At 56.6% G+C, this 12,229-nt stretch overlaps 2 protein-coding genes across 4 annotated transcripts; both read right to left on the reverse strand.

The window, feature by feature from the left end:
- Window positions 1-2,425: 2,425 nt before the first annotated feature.
- On the reverse strand, window positions 2,426-8,603 carry LOC101748457 (maestro heat-like repeat-containing protein family member 2B). 3 transcript variants are annotated; one of them, XM_040662488.2, is made up of 16 exons: window positions 8,331-8,602; window positions 7,870-7,922; window positions 7,447-7,554; window positions 7,029-7,148; window positions 6,706-6,828; window positions 6,427-6,582; window positions 6,081-6,203; window positions 5,690-5,769; window positions 5,139-5,274; window positions 4,930-5,022; window positions 4,447-4,533; window positions 4,145-4,268; window positions 3,822-3,931; window positions 3,209-3,361; window positions 2,791-2,952; window positions 2,583-2,636 (listed from the first exon to the last, which is right to left on the reverse strand). In XM_040662488.2, the coding sequence occupies exons 1-15, from the start codon at window positions 8,413-8,415 to the stop codon at window positions 2,803-2,805; spliced, it is 1,701 nt and encodes a 566-aa protein (XP_040518422.1). In that variant the 5' UTR covers window positions 8,416-8,602; the 3' UTR covers window positions 2,583-2,636; window positions 2,791-2,802. The 3 variants fall into 3 exon arrangements, with proteins under 3 accessions (XP_040518421.1, XP_040518422.1, XP_040518423.1); XM_040662487.2 differs by having other exon boundaries at window positions 2,426-2,952; XM_040662489.1 differs by lacking the exons at window positions 2,583-2,636; window positions 6,706-6,828 and having other exon boundaries at window positions 2,682-2,952; window positions 8,331-8,603.
- Window positions 8,604-8,704: 101 nt separating this feature from the next.
- LOC121107643 (maestro heat-like repeat-containing protein family member 2B) lies at window positions 8,705-11,819 on the reverse strand. The gene is made up of 8 exons (XM_040653050.1): window positions 11,298-11,819; window positions 10,676-10,768; window positions 10,324-10,393; window positions 9,939-10,210; window positions 9,484-9,603; window positions 9,231-9,338; window positions 8,879-9,038; window positions 8,705-8,751 (listed from the first exon to the last, which is right to left on the reverse strand). Exons 1-8 carry the CDS (start codon window positions 11,406-11,408, stop codon window positions 8,705-8,707), a joined length of 981 nt encoding a protein of 326 aa, XP_040508984.1. The 5' UTR covers window positions 11,409-11,819.
- Window positions 11,820-12,229: the final 410 nt, after the last annotated feature.

Genomic DNA, 12,229 nt, shown 5'->3' on the forward strand with positions numbered 1-12,229 from the left:
AAGGAGCAATTAAACAACCTAGACATCCCTAAATCCATGGGTCCTGATGCGATGCAGCTGTGGGTGCTGAGGGAGCTGGCAGAAGTCATTGCTAGGCCGCTCTCCGTTATCTTTGGTCAGCTGTGGGGAACGAGATACTATGGACTGATCAGCCTCACCTCCATCCCTGGAAAGGTGATGGAAAAACTTATCCTTGGCACGGCCTCTGGGCATATCAAGGCTAAGAGGGTCATTAGGGGCAGTCAACATGGCTTCACCAAGGGGAAGTCATGCTTGACCAACTTGATAGCTTCTTTATGAAGATGTAACCAGGTGGATAGATGATGGTAAAGCAGTGGATGTGGTCTATCTAGATTTTAGTAGAGCATTTGACACCGTCTCCCACAGCATCGTCGCAGCTAAACTGAGGAAGTGTGGTCTGGATGACTGAGTAGTGAGGGGGACTGTGAACCATCTGAAGGAAAGAAGCCAGAGAGTTGTGGTCAGTGGGACAGAGTGAGTCCAGCTGGAGACTTGTACCTAGTGGAGTTCCTCAAGGGTTGGTAGTGGGACCAGTACTATTCAATATATTCATCAATGATTTGGATGAGGGAGCAGAGTGCGCTGTTAGCAAGCTTGCTGATGACACAACACTGGGAGAAGTGGCTGACACGCTGGAAGGCTGTGCTGCCACCCAGCGAGACCTAGACATGCTGGAGAGTTGGGCAGGGAGAGATTAGATGAAATACAGCAAGGGCAAGCATAGAGACTTGTATCTGGGCAAGAACAACCCCAGGTGCCAGTATAGGTTGGGGACTGACCTGCTGGAGAGCAGCGTAGGGAAAAGGGACCTGGAGGTCCTGGTGGACAGCAGGGTGACCATAAGCCAGCACTGCAAGAAGGCCAATGGCATCCTGGGTGTGTTAGAAGGGGTGTGGTTAGTAGGTCGAAAGAGGTCCTCCTCCCCCTCTACTCTGCCCTGGTGAGACCGCATCTGCAGTATTATGTCCAGTTCTGGGCCCCTCCGTTCAAGGACAGGGAACTGCTTGAGAGAATCCAGCGCAGAGCCACAAAGATGATGAAGGGACTGGAGCATCTCCTTTACAAGGAAAGGCTGACGGAGCTGGGTCTCTTTAGCTTGGAGAAGACTGAGAGGTGGCCTCATTAACGTTTATAAATACTGCAAAGGGTGTGCATCAGAAGGATGGAGGCCGGCTCTTCTCAGAGACATCCAGTGATAGGACAAGGGGTAACGGGTGCAAGCTGGAACATAGGAGGTTCCACAAAAATATGAGAAGAACCTTCTTCATGGTGAGGGTAACAACACTGGAACGGGCTGCCCAGAGAGGTTGTGGGGTCTCCTTCTCTGGAGACATTCAAAAACCTGCCTGGACACATTCCTTTGTGACCTAATCAAGGCATTCCTGCTAAAGTGGGAGGATTGGACTAGATGATCTTGCAAGGTTCCTTCCAAACCCTGACGTCTGGTGATTCTGTGATTCTGTAACTGGTACGGAGAGGAGACAGCAGCTATTACAATGAAGAGTTAAAAATATATATATACTCTTTTCACTTCTTAGCCAGGATTCTGGCATTTAATTTTTCAAGATAAACAAAACATTTTTTTAGCTCATCTATCCTTCTCTTCTCTTCTCTTCTCTTCTCTTCTCTTCTCTTCTCTTCTCTTCTCTTCTCTTCTCTTCTCTTCTCTTCTCTTCTCTTCTCTTCTCTTCTCTTCTCTTCTCTTCTCTTCTCTTCTCTTCTCTTCTCTTCTCTTCTTCCTCTTCTCTTCTCTTCTCTTCTCTTCTCTTCTCTTCTCTTCTCTTCTCTTCTCTTCTCTTCTCTTCTCTTCTCTCCTCTCCTCTCCTCTCCTCTCCTCTCCTCTCCTCTCCTCTCCTCTCCTCTCCTCTCCTCTCCTCTCCTCTCCTCTCCTCTCTCCTCTCCTCTCCTCTCCTCTCCTCTCCTCTCCTCTCCTCTCCTCTCCTCTCCTCTCCTCTCCTCTCCTCTCCTCTCCTCTCCTCTCCTCTCCTCTCCTCTCCTCTCCTCTCCTCTCCTCTCCTCTCCTCTCCTCTCCTCTCCTCTCCTCTCCTCTCCCCTCATCTCCCTCTTCTCCCTCTCGCTCCTCCTCTCCCCTCTCCCTCTTCCTCTCCCCTCGTCTCCCTCTCCATCTCCATCTCCATCTCCCTCTTCCCTCTCCCTCTCCTTCTTCTCCATCTCCCTCTTCTCTCCCTCTCCCTCTCCCTCTCTCTCTCCCCTCTCCCTCCCTCTCCCATTCCCTCTCCCTCCCCCTCTCCTCTCCCCTCCCACTCTCCCTCTCCCTCTGCCCTCTCCTCCCCTCCTCTCCCCTCTTCTCCGCCTCCATCTCCCTCCCCCCTCTCCTCTCCCCTCTCCCTCTCCCTCTCCATCTCCATCTCCCTCTCATTCTTCTTTCCTTTTCCCTCCTTTCTCTCTTCTCTTCTCTTCTCTTCTCTTCTCTTCTCTTCTCTTCCTCTTCTCTTCTCTTCTCTTCTCTTCTCTTCTCTTCTCTTCTCTTCTCTTCTCTTCTTCTTCTCTTCTCTTCTCTTCTCTTCTCTTCTCTTCCTCTTCTCTTCTCTTTCTCTCTTCTTCTCTTCTCTTCTCTTCTCTTCTCTTCTCTTTTTCTTCTCCCTGCTGCACCACTGAAGAGAAAACTCTCTTATTCTCCTCCATGTTCGCTAGAAAAAGGGTTTCTCAAGTCATGACTGAGTAATTTTCACCTTGCTGCTTCCTCCCAGGATCCCTCTGGCAGAGGCAAGCTACAGCTGGGACCGCAACAACAGCAAAGGCCAATACCTGTCTGAGGGCTCACAGCTGGTGGAAGAAGCTGTCAATTGTGATGTTTGCGTGACAGCGGGTGAGGATGGCCACCGCCTGGCACAGGAATGGCATGAACGTGCTGTGCTTCATGGACGATATGCAGCTGCGCAGGATGTAGATGATCGGTGAAAGATCAAGCTGAAAGAAGAAGGGGAGAAAGAATGACTGGCTGCATCCTTGACTCTGCAGGACCTAATCATGGACATTCAGCACATGAACAGTGCCTGCTTCCTTGACATGCCGCCAAGGCCTAGGCCTAAATTTCACACCAACCACCCTGTTCAAGCCCTGGCTCTGCGCTCAGGCTGTGCTTCTTTAGCACAAGGGGCAAACGGCACAAGGTGTAGTGCAACAGCCAACAAAAGTCCCAGGCACGTGGAAGAAAGTCTCTTACATCCCGACAGATGTCCTTTCCATACATCTGCAGAAAGGTGATCATCCACTTGCCAGCAGCACGCACACGCATTCCTTTGGCCTTCCGGAAGGTGTCCTTGATGGCCATCATGAAATCTATGGTGTGTTCCAGGGAGAAACTTCTGCACACAATCTGCAGAGAAATGAGAAGCAGGAGAGATCCCATCACTGCTCTGCAGCAGCTCTTCAAAACATAAAGCACTCTTGAGTCTTAGTTCAGCAGCTTGCCAGTCATTCAGGTGGCAATCACAACGCTCCTGCTGTCTTTACTGTGCTATGTATACATAAGGTGGTTGAGCCTTCTCAGCTTCTCCACCCATGGTGTTTGCTTACATGCAAAGCCTACCTCCCAGCAGCCACAGCCACACGCACACACACACACGCACACACACACACACACTCGTCATAGAATCAGCTCCTTGCTTTGGGTGCCTTAGGGCCAGACAATAGCTCAGTGCCTCCTGCTACTTGCTGAGAAAGTGATCTCAGGGTGACAGCTCATTCTGGAAATGGTGTGAGAGGCTGGGGGGAGCAGAGGGACGTGCAAAAGCCTGTGCACTGAGATCGCACCACCCCTTTTTGAGTCCACTTACCCGCGCGATTTTGGAAGAGGTCTGGAGCTGACAGACGGTGCTGCAGTCATTCAGCCCCTCACACAGGCTCCCGATGTCTCCTGTCTGGATGACTCTGTTGGTCGCCTTGGCTGGAAGGAGCACAGGGAGAAAAGGGAAGTCATGCTTCTGGAAACGGAAGTGCTCTCCCCTGCTCAGAAACAGGGGAGAGACAGAGGACAGGGTGGAGAGAAGAAGAGAGCTGCGCATGGTGCCTCTCCCTCCTGTAAACCGGGCCCAGCCCGTGGGGTTCTGGTAGTGCTGCGGAGGAGAGCAGAGGGCTGGCGCACGCCTGCTCTACTCACCTTGGATTTGGAGAAGGGAGCTCAGACAGGTGACGGCCAACTGGCGGGATGTGGGCATGGGGTCACACATCAGGGGCACCAGCAATCCCACCAAGGAGCCAAAGTGCTTGCAGGCACCTCCTCTCTGCAGGGATGAGAGGCAGGAAAAAAGCTGTAGGCAGCCCCAGCTCTCCCTAGCTTCTCCCGCCTGTGCCTTCCCCACTGGGGTGGGTGTCACAGCATGCACAGCTGAGTGGAGCTCGCCTGCCAGCTCAGGGGCACCGGGGAGGGAGCAGGGGCATGTGGTGGGGCTCTTTACTCACTCCATGCTCTTCACAAGCAGCCAGCAGCTGGGAGAAGGTCTGCAGGGCCCTCTTGCGCTCCCACATGTTGTCTGATGTCATTGATCTCTGCAAGACATGGCGCAGAGCATCTGTCTCACTGCGGACATCTTTTCTTTCCCTTCATGCCAGCCCTCTCCCAGTCCATCATTTCCCAGCACTTTCTCTCAGGTCCTGCCCTGTGGCTCCACGCAGCCCCCCACCTCGCTGAGCACCAGGCACTGCTGCCCCCGCTCTCTGCAGACACTGCTGCCTCCTAACCCAGGAGCTTTTCCTTGGCTATGGCCTGCCAGGGGCTGGCTCCTGCCTTTCCCCCTGCAGGGCCCATTTCTCTGCCCATTTCTGAGCTCGCACTGAGCTGGCACGTCAGCAAGAGATCCCCTCTCATCGTCCTCTCAGTCCCCAGATCTCTGTCTCCGCTATCAACAGGCACCATGCTTTCTCCCTTGCCCCACATGTACTCACATGGACTATGTTCTGGAAGAAGCCACTGGTGGTCTCTGTCTCGAGCAGGACCACCATGAGCCGGCCCAGAGCTTTCAGTGATGTTTGCAGAAGCTGAAAGCAGAAGAGGGGATTGAGCTGTGGCATCACGGCTGCTGCCAGAGCACAGGTTGTGTGTGCTGAGGAAGGGCTCCAACCGAGAGGTGGCTGTGAAAGTCACGGCAGGTTACCTGCAGGTACTGAGCTGCTTGCTGTGACTTCCTGATCTTCAGCATCATCTCCGCTGAAGGGTGTGTCACAATACTCTTGCAGCACAGAATCAACATGTCACACATGTCCTTGGTTCCTACGGAGGGCTTCAGCTTGCTGACAGGACAGAAAAAAGGAAGAGAAAGCAGAAAGGGCCTTTAGCAGTGCTCTCCAGGCTGGTTCAGACAACATCAGAGTTTCTTCTAATGGACAGCTGCCAAAGCCACATCCCCAGCCTGAGCTGCTGAGCACTGTCTTCAGTTCCAGCATCACCCACCTCCTCCCCGGCATCAGTGAACCACTTCCCGCTCTGAAGGGAAGGAGACCCCAGGTCTCCCTTCTCTTCCCTGCCAGGGGACAGGAGCACCAGGGCCTTTCTCCCTCCCAGAACCTCAGCTTCGCTGGGCACAGCAGCCCAGCCATCTCTCCTGCAGCAGTGACTCCCCACCCCCTGCCCCCTCCAGGCCTTTGGGAGCTACCCAGAAGGGAATCCACCATCCTGCCTTGCAACCCCAGAGGCTCCCACCCTTACCTCAACTGCTCCAGGGCCAGAACCACCTTGAGGGGCACTGGGGATACAGGGGTGCCCAAGTAATATTTCTTCAGCAAGTCCTGCAAGTCCCAGAGAGACACTGTCAAAGCGGGCAAGGGGCAAAGCGAGAGTTCTTCCGCCAGACCCATAGGCAGACACAACTGCCACACACCAGCCCCATCACTCGCGCATTTCCCACAGAGGCAGAGCAGGATGCAGCAGATGCACAGTTGGTGGACCTCGCCTGCTGCCCAGCCGCTGCCTGCCAGCACACAAGGTCCCCACCAGCTGGAGACGTGTGGCTGAGGGAGACCTGTATGGCTCCGGGGAATTGAGCCTCGTAGCACAGCCCAAAACTCCGCTGCAGACAGCCCTGGCTCTAGGCACTCACCGTCAGGATCTCCAGCAGCTTGCTCTTCAAGGAGGGGTTAAAGCAGGCAGAGTCATCCACAGCTTGGAAGGCAGAGCTGAAGTCGGTGATGCTCTGCAGCAGCGCAAGCGTGTTCTGCAGGTCCTGAGGCCCAAGAGAGAAGAACATTCTTTCAACTGCGGGAAGGGCCAAGGGGCTGCAAGGGGAACACGTGGGGGCAATGCTAAGGGAAGGGCTTGCATCTTCATCTGAGCACAAACCAGTCCCCGAAGGGACCTTTGGAAAGAGAAGGCCCATCTCAGCATCCCCCCACGTGGAGGGGCTGCAGCTGGGTGCTCAGACACCCCGGCACGCTACGAGCTCTCACCCGGCAGCTGCAGCTGTAGAGCAGCAGGATGTTGCCCACGATGTCTCCCTCCAGGCGGGCCAGCAGCTGTTCCTTGGAGGCACGCAGTGCCAAGCTGCCGTGGGCGAGGATGAGAGCGCTGCGTGTGGCGTGAGCTCTTCTGCTGTCCAGCTCCATCTGTGTGGGGAGAAATGCCTTGAGACACTCGCTCAGCAGCCCCCGGTGCCCCACGATTGCACCTGGGCTCCCAAGTGAAAATAAGGCAGAAGAAAGCCAAGATGGAAATGCATTAAGCTTCACCTTCTTGCGTCTGGGAATCCTCCTATTCTGGCCTTTGCACAGCCTGGACGCAAACATGGTGAGTGTGTCCAGGACTGTGTGAAAGTTGCTCTCAGCAGCATGGCTGAGAAGAGAGATCATTCCCTGCACAAAAGAACAAGGGGCAGTTGGCGCAGGCCTGAACCTACTGGTACGGCCAGCCACAGTGGCTGGGCTGGTCCTCGCCTGAGGGAAACAGTGCAGCAGTGAGGAGATCGAAAGGCTCGGAGCAGGGCCAGGAGAAGCCCTCTGCCCAAGGGACAGACCGGGGATGCTGGCAGAAGCTGGCTGGGAGGAGACCTCACCTGGGCCTCAGATGGCTTCTCTGCGTTTGCTTCCTCCAGGTGTTGCAGGAGCTTCTCTTGGATGTGGAGGACTTCCTTGCAAGCTCCCAGCACTGTCCCCAGAGCCTTGTACAGGAAAGACTGCATGGGAAGGGAAGAGAAGGGATGGGAAGGGAAGGAAGAAGCTGAGATGTGGCAGCAGCCTGACCTGCTGGGAGAGGGCCAGGTGGGAAGGACCCACGCTCCCTGAGAGACGCTGAGAGCAGGTGCAGGGCCGAGCTTTAGCCACCCCCAGGCAGTTTGCAGGGAGAGGCCCTCTGGGGGGCACGGGCCAGGGAAGCAGCGTGAGCAGCCCGCGTGAGCAGAGCACCACCTGCAGCCCCAGCCCCGGTTGGGCACCTGCGACTGCACCGCTGGGTAGAGCCTGGGAGGAACCCACCTTTTCTCCAGAGCTGCTGGGAGACTTGCTCAGCCACTGGCTCAACTTGCAGCTCAGGCCCTTGGTCCAGGCCTCATCCTCCATAGTATCCAATGACGCCCTCAGGAACTGTTGGAGAACAGGAGAAGCCAATGGTTCCTCGCCCTTTGCCTCTTCCCACATTGCCGCAGTCTTCTGGGGAGGGGTGCCTGGAAGAGCAGACCCTCTCCCGGCTCCACCCAGCATTCCCTCCCTTATAGCCGCCTGCTGCTCTTCTCCTGGGACCCCCCCTTGGGCTTGGGACAAAGAGGAAGAGGCAGCAGCACAGAGGCGTGCGGCCGCTCCACAGCAGCATTTGAGAGGCTGTTCCTGTCTTGTATGGGAACGGGGCTCCTTGAGACAGGCAGACACTTCTCTGCACCGTGCCTTCCGGAAATGCTGTACCTTCAGTAGGCGCTGCTCCCACTCTGCAGAGTCCGGGAAGCTCTCATCTTTCCCTGCACAGCAACAAGGAGCAAAAGACCCTTGCTTGGGATCAAGCCACAGAGGAAGAGCTGCTGCAAACCTGGTTTGCCTGGGCACTCGGCACTGCCAAATTGGGACCCGCACACCCTACACAATGTGTGTCGACCTGTCCCTCCGCCACAAACACTGTCCCAGCAGGAACACGGAACTGCTCCAAGACTGCTGTCTGAGGGGACACGAAGGGCCCATCCGTGCCCTGGAATGGGCAGATCCCTGGGGGGAAAGGTCCCCGGGCCTCAGTGCTGTCTCCCTGGAATGGGAACAGCAGCAGAGCAAGTACTGGGCTGCAGGCAATGCTTCCCCTCTGCCACGCTGCAGAGCTCCATTTTCACTCCCCCCCCTTCCCTGCCTCCACCTCTCCCTCCCCGCCAGCACTTTACCTTGGAGGCACTGCAGCAGCAGGGGGATCTCAGCGGCCCACATGGCCCCCACAGCTCTGTGGATCCTGCTGTGGAGGTTTTGCATCAGCAGCAAGGCAGCGGCTTGGAGTTCGCTGCCTGCAAAAGGGCTCCCTGCCACCACCTGAGTGAGAGCAAGGAGAAGCGGGGTCACTTCTGCAGCAAGAGCAGCAGCTTCTCCCAGGAGGGAAGCAGCTTGGCTCTGCCCTGGCAGTCAAGGAGCAGCCAGCAACTTTGCCCATGGTGCTGCAAGCCCGGGAAGAGAATGGCATCCCCATGGGTGAGGCAGGCGCTGCCGTGCTCGGCCATGCTGCTTCCTCCTCGGGGCTCACGGCACCGGCCTCTGGAGCATCTACTCACCAAGCAGGCGTGCCAGCAGTGTCCTGGGGAGTCAGCAGTGGGCCTGTGGGGAGAATGAAGTGCTGAGTGAGACGCCAAGACACGCTGTGCTCCCCCACGTGCACCTCCGCTGTCCATTCTGGGTGCTGTCACGGGTCAACAGAGCTCACTGGGGGAGTTTCTGCTCCTACCTTGAAACATGGAGCTGAGGAAATGGGGATCCAGTTCTTCCACCTCCCGCACCATCAGGTCCCCTCTCTCAGCCAGCACTTGGACACAGCGGGAGACTGGGATCAGCATGCCGGTGTACTGGGCTGGCACCACGTACAGCAGCAGCCGTGGCCACAGGAGCTGTAGGGAACGAGGCGGTTGAGCATTGTGTCAGCATTCCTGCCTCCGCTCAGAGATGAAGAGGACTCTGTGAATTTCCCTGAGTCTTGTGTGTTTTAGAGCATGTTGGAGCAGAGACCGGGGGTGTTGGAATGGGATGAGGAACACGTGGTGTGAAGGCAAGGAGCGGCAGCAGGGCAGATTGTGACTTACTTTGGTCATCCCGCTCACAGAGACATCCAGCGACCCCAGGATGTCCATACACAGCTCTTGGAGAGCTCCTTCTTCCTGGGCTTCCTGGGCAGAAAGGTCTCCAGCTGCCTGCACAACAGTGTTGTTGGAACGCTGGTTACTCTTAGTTCTCAGGAGCCTCTCAGGAGGCTCAGGTGTGGCCCCACCAGTGCTTCTGTGCCAGCCTCTGAGCAGTACGGGTCTTCCAAAGGAAGATGCTGCCCAGTGTCCTTACCCTTCTTCCCGTGGTGCGGCTGAACTCACTGAAGATGTGCCCCACCACATCCCAGGCTGAGCAGCTCCGGGCGTTAGCACTGAGCACATCCTTGATGAAGTGCAAGATGGCCCTCCTCACCTGTCAGGAGTCAATTGTGGGTTTGATTTTCCTGCTCAGAAGGCAAAGGGAAGCCACCTGCTCACTGGGGCAGCCCTTTGGGCATGAGCAGAGGCAACAAGAGCAGAGAGGAAGCCTTGGCTCCTCAGGTGAGGGCCAGGCCTTAGCACCAGGCTGTGCACTTTCCACTGCACAGCACAGGGACCTGCCCGCTCCACTTCTGTCTGCTCTCCCCCACAGGAGCCATCGCAACCGTGTGGTCAGTGCCCCAGCACCTCCCTGGGCACCCCAGCCCTGCCTGTGTTGGCAGCAGCATCACCACCCCGACAGCGCTTTCCTTTCCCACGTCAGCTCACCTGCACCCTGGGGTCGCTGCACAGACACTGCGCAGCCTCCACAACCTGGGGCAGCTTCTCTGTCATCATGGGCTCTGCAAGAGATGCGCAGAAGCATGCGTGGAGGCACAACCCAGATGGCAAAGGGATCCCTGGAAGTCCCGACCTGTGGTACTGACCATCAGAGTGAGCCAGAGCACCGAGCAGACCCAGGGCTGCCACGCATCCAGCCTCCCACTCATTGCCCAGCTGTGACTGCAGAAACAGGACCGTTTCCTCGGGGCAGATTCGGGCTGCGGGGAGGAAATCCCGCACGGTGTTAGCAAGAAACTCGCACCCATTCCAGAGGTTTGTGAGAGAGGTTTGGCCAGGGCACCGCCGAGCATCGCCAAGCTCCTCTCCTTACCCTGCAGCAGGATGCAGTGGGTCAGCTCTGCTCTGTCAGCCTCGCTGTGCTCCTTGGTGTCATCAGAGAGCTGTGGGAACAAGGTCCATTTAGAGAAAATTGCATCAGTGCTGAGGATGGAAAAGAAACTTTGCTGCCAGCTCTCATCTCCCTTGGCACTCTCAGTAAGAGGACATGCAGACAAAACACAGCCTGCCCCACAGCATCCGTGGGGGCACGCACACGGCTCTGGAGCAGCCACGGGCATGCAGGAGCTAAGGCTGAGCAGCTGTCAGAGGCTCGGAGCTTTGAGTCCTCCCGGGACGTAGCCAAGAGGGAAACTGCTTTGGGCGCAAGGATAGGCTCCCCTTACCTGGTAGAACACGGCACTGGTGATGGCCAGAAACTTGTCCTTAGGGATGACCGATTGAACTCCCTCTAAGGCCTCCAGGAAGATATTGAGGCTCTGCAAGAGACCAGGAGAGGAAGAAAGGGCTGAAGCCACATCTAGCCACCTGGGAGCAGAGATACCGATTCCCAATGGTTTGTCCGCTGGGAGAGCTCCCGCACAGGCGTTCTGGTTTGTCCCCGCCTCCCAGCAGCACCAAGAGAGCCCCTCGCTCTCAACCGAGCCCTGCTTGGGCATTGGTTGCAGACATTTCCCACCCAGCAGCCCTCTTCTCCCCCATCAGATGCAACTGGACGTGGTCCCCCTGGTTGTTAGCACAGAGCTCCTGAGGCACCAGAGCCCCACAGTGTGGTGGTGGTGAAGCCTCCCAGCCCCAGGAGGTGGGCCCCGGTGACTCCTGGCTCCCGTCTGGCTCCTGTCCGGGTTGTTCCTTCCTTGACTGAAGAGCTCAGGAAGCCTCAGACCTCCCTTGGACACCTATTCCTTCTTTCTCCAAGGGCTCCTGGCCTCCTCCCTGCGTCCCACTGACCCCTCGTGGCACTTGCGCGAGACCCACATCCACACTGAGCCCTGCAAAACATCTCACCTTGGTCACCCTGCAGGTGTCTTGGACCTCCTGACACGGGTGCACGAGCCGGAGAAGCTGCTCCCAGACGTGCTCTCGCCACAGCTCCTCTTGAAGGAGGACAGCCATCATGGCAGCCACAGCCCCGAGGACGGCCTGTTTGTCCTGGAGAGGGGTGGCAGAGGCCCAGCATCAAAGACTGAAGGTCTGCGGTCTGCCCTTCCTACAGGAGGGCTTTCTCTTTCTCTTTCCCTTCCTCGTTCCCGTACCCCTGTGCCCAGTAGGAGATGGGCTCTCTCTGGAGGGCGAGGAGCTTTTCCCCGCACCTTCATCCCCAGCTATCCCTGCCACAGTGCTGTGACATGCGGCTGCTTCCTGGCAGGGAGATCCAGCCCCAAGCACAAAGCCAGTTTGGGGCCCTTTGCAGAGCCAGCCCACTCCCTCTCATCACCCTTCTGCTCTCAGCCCGCTGGGCACAGACAGAGCTGCCGACACCGATGTCCCCGCTGCCATCCCGGGCTGGGAATGCAGCAGTGCTCACCTTTTCCTCCTTTGCAGTCCTGCCAGTTCCTCAGCACAGAGCAGAAGAGCTGGGAAAGATTCTTGTAGATCTGCTCCATCTCCGTGGCAGGCCAGGGACATTGCTTTCCAGAGCACAAGTGAGCCTTGACTCCTTCAAGCCATTGTTTCACAACTGAAAAACAAAACAAAACAAAACAAAACAATAAATGAACAGTCCATTAAAAAATAAAATTAAAAAAAAAAAAAAAAAAAAGGACGAGAGATTGAGAGAAAAGGGAGCCTGTGAGAGTCTGCAGCAGAGCGAGGTGCAGGGGCTGCCCCAAGCCCCCCTGCTCTGGGCCGGCACTCACCAGCACAAGCGATGCGCAGGGTCCGGCCGCTTCTCACCCAGCCCACCACACTGCGCAGGCCGGCCAGCGTCAGCCAAACAA

This window comes from Gallus gallus, chromosome 1 (assembly GCF_016699485.2).
Source record: "Gallus gallus isolate bGalGal1 chromosome 1, bGalGal1.mat.broiler.GRCg7b, whole genome shotgun sequence".
NCBI lineage: Eukaryota > Metazoa > Chordata > Aves > Galliformes > Phasianidae > Gallus > Gallus gallus.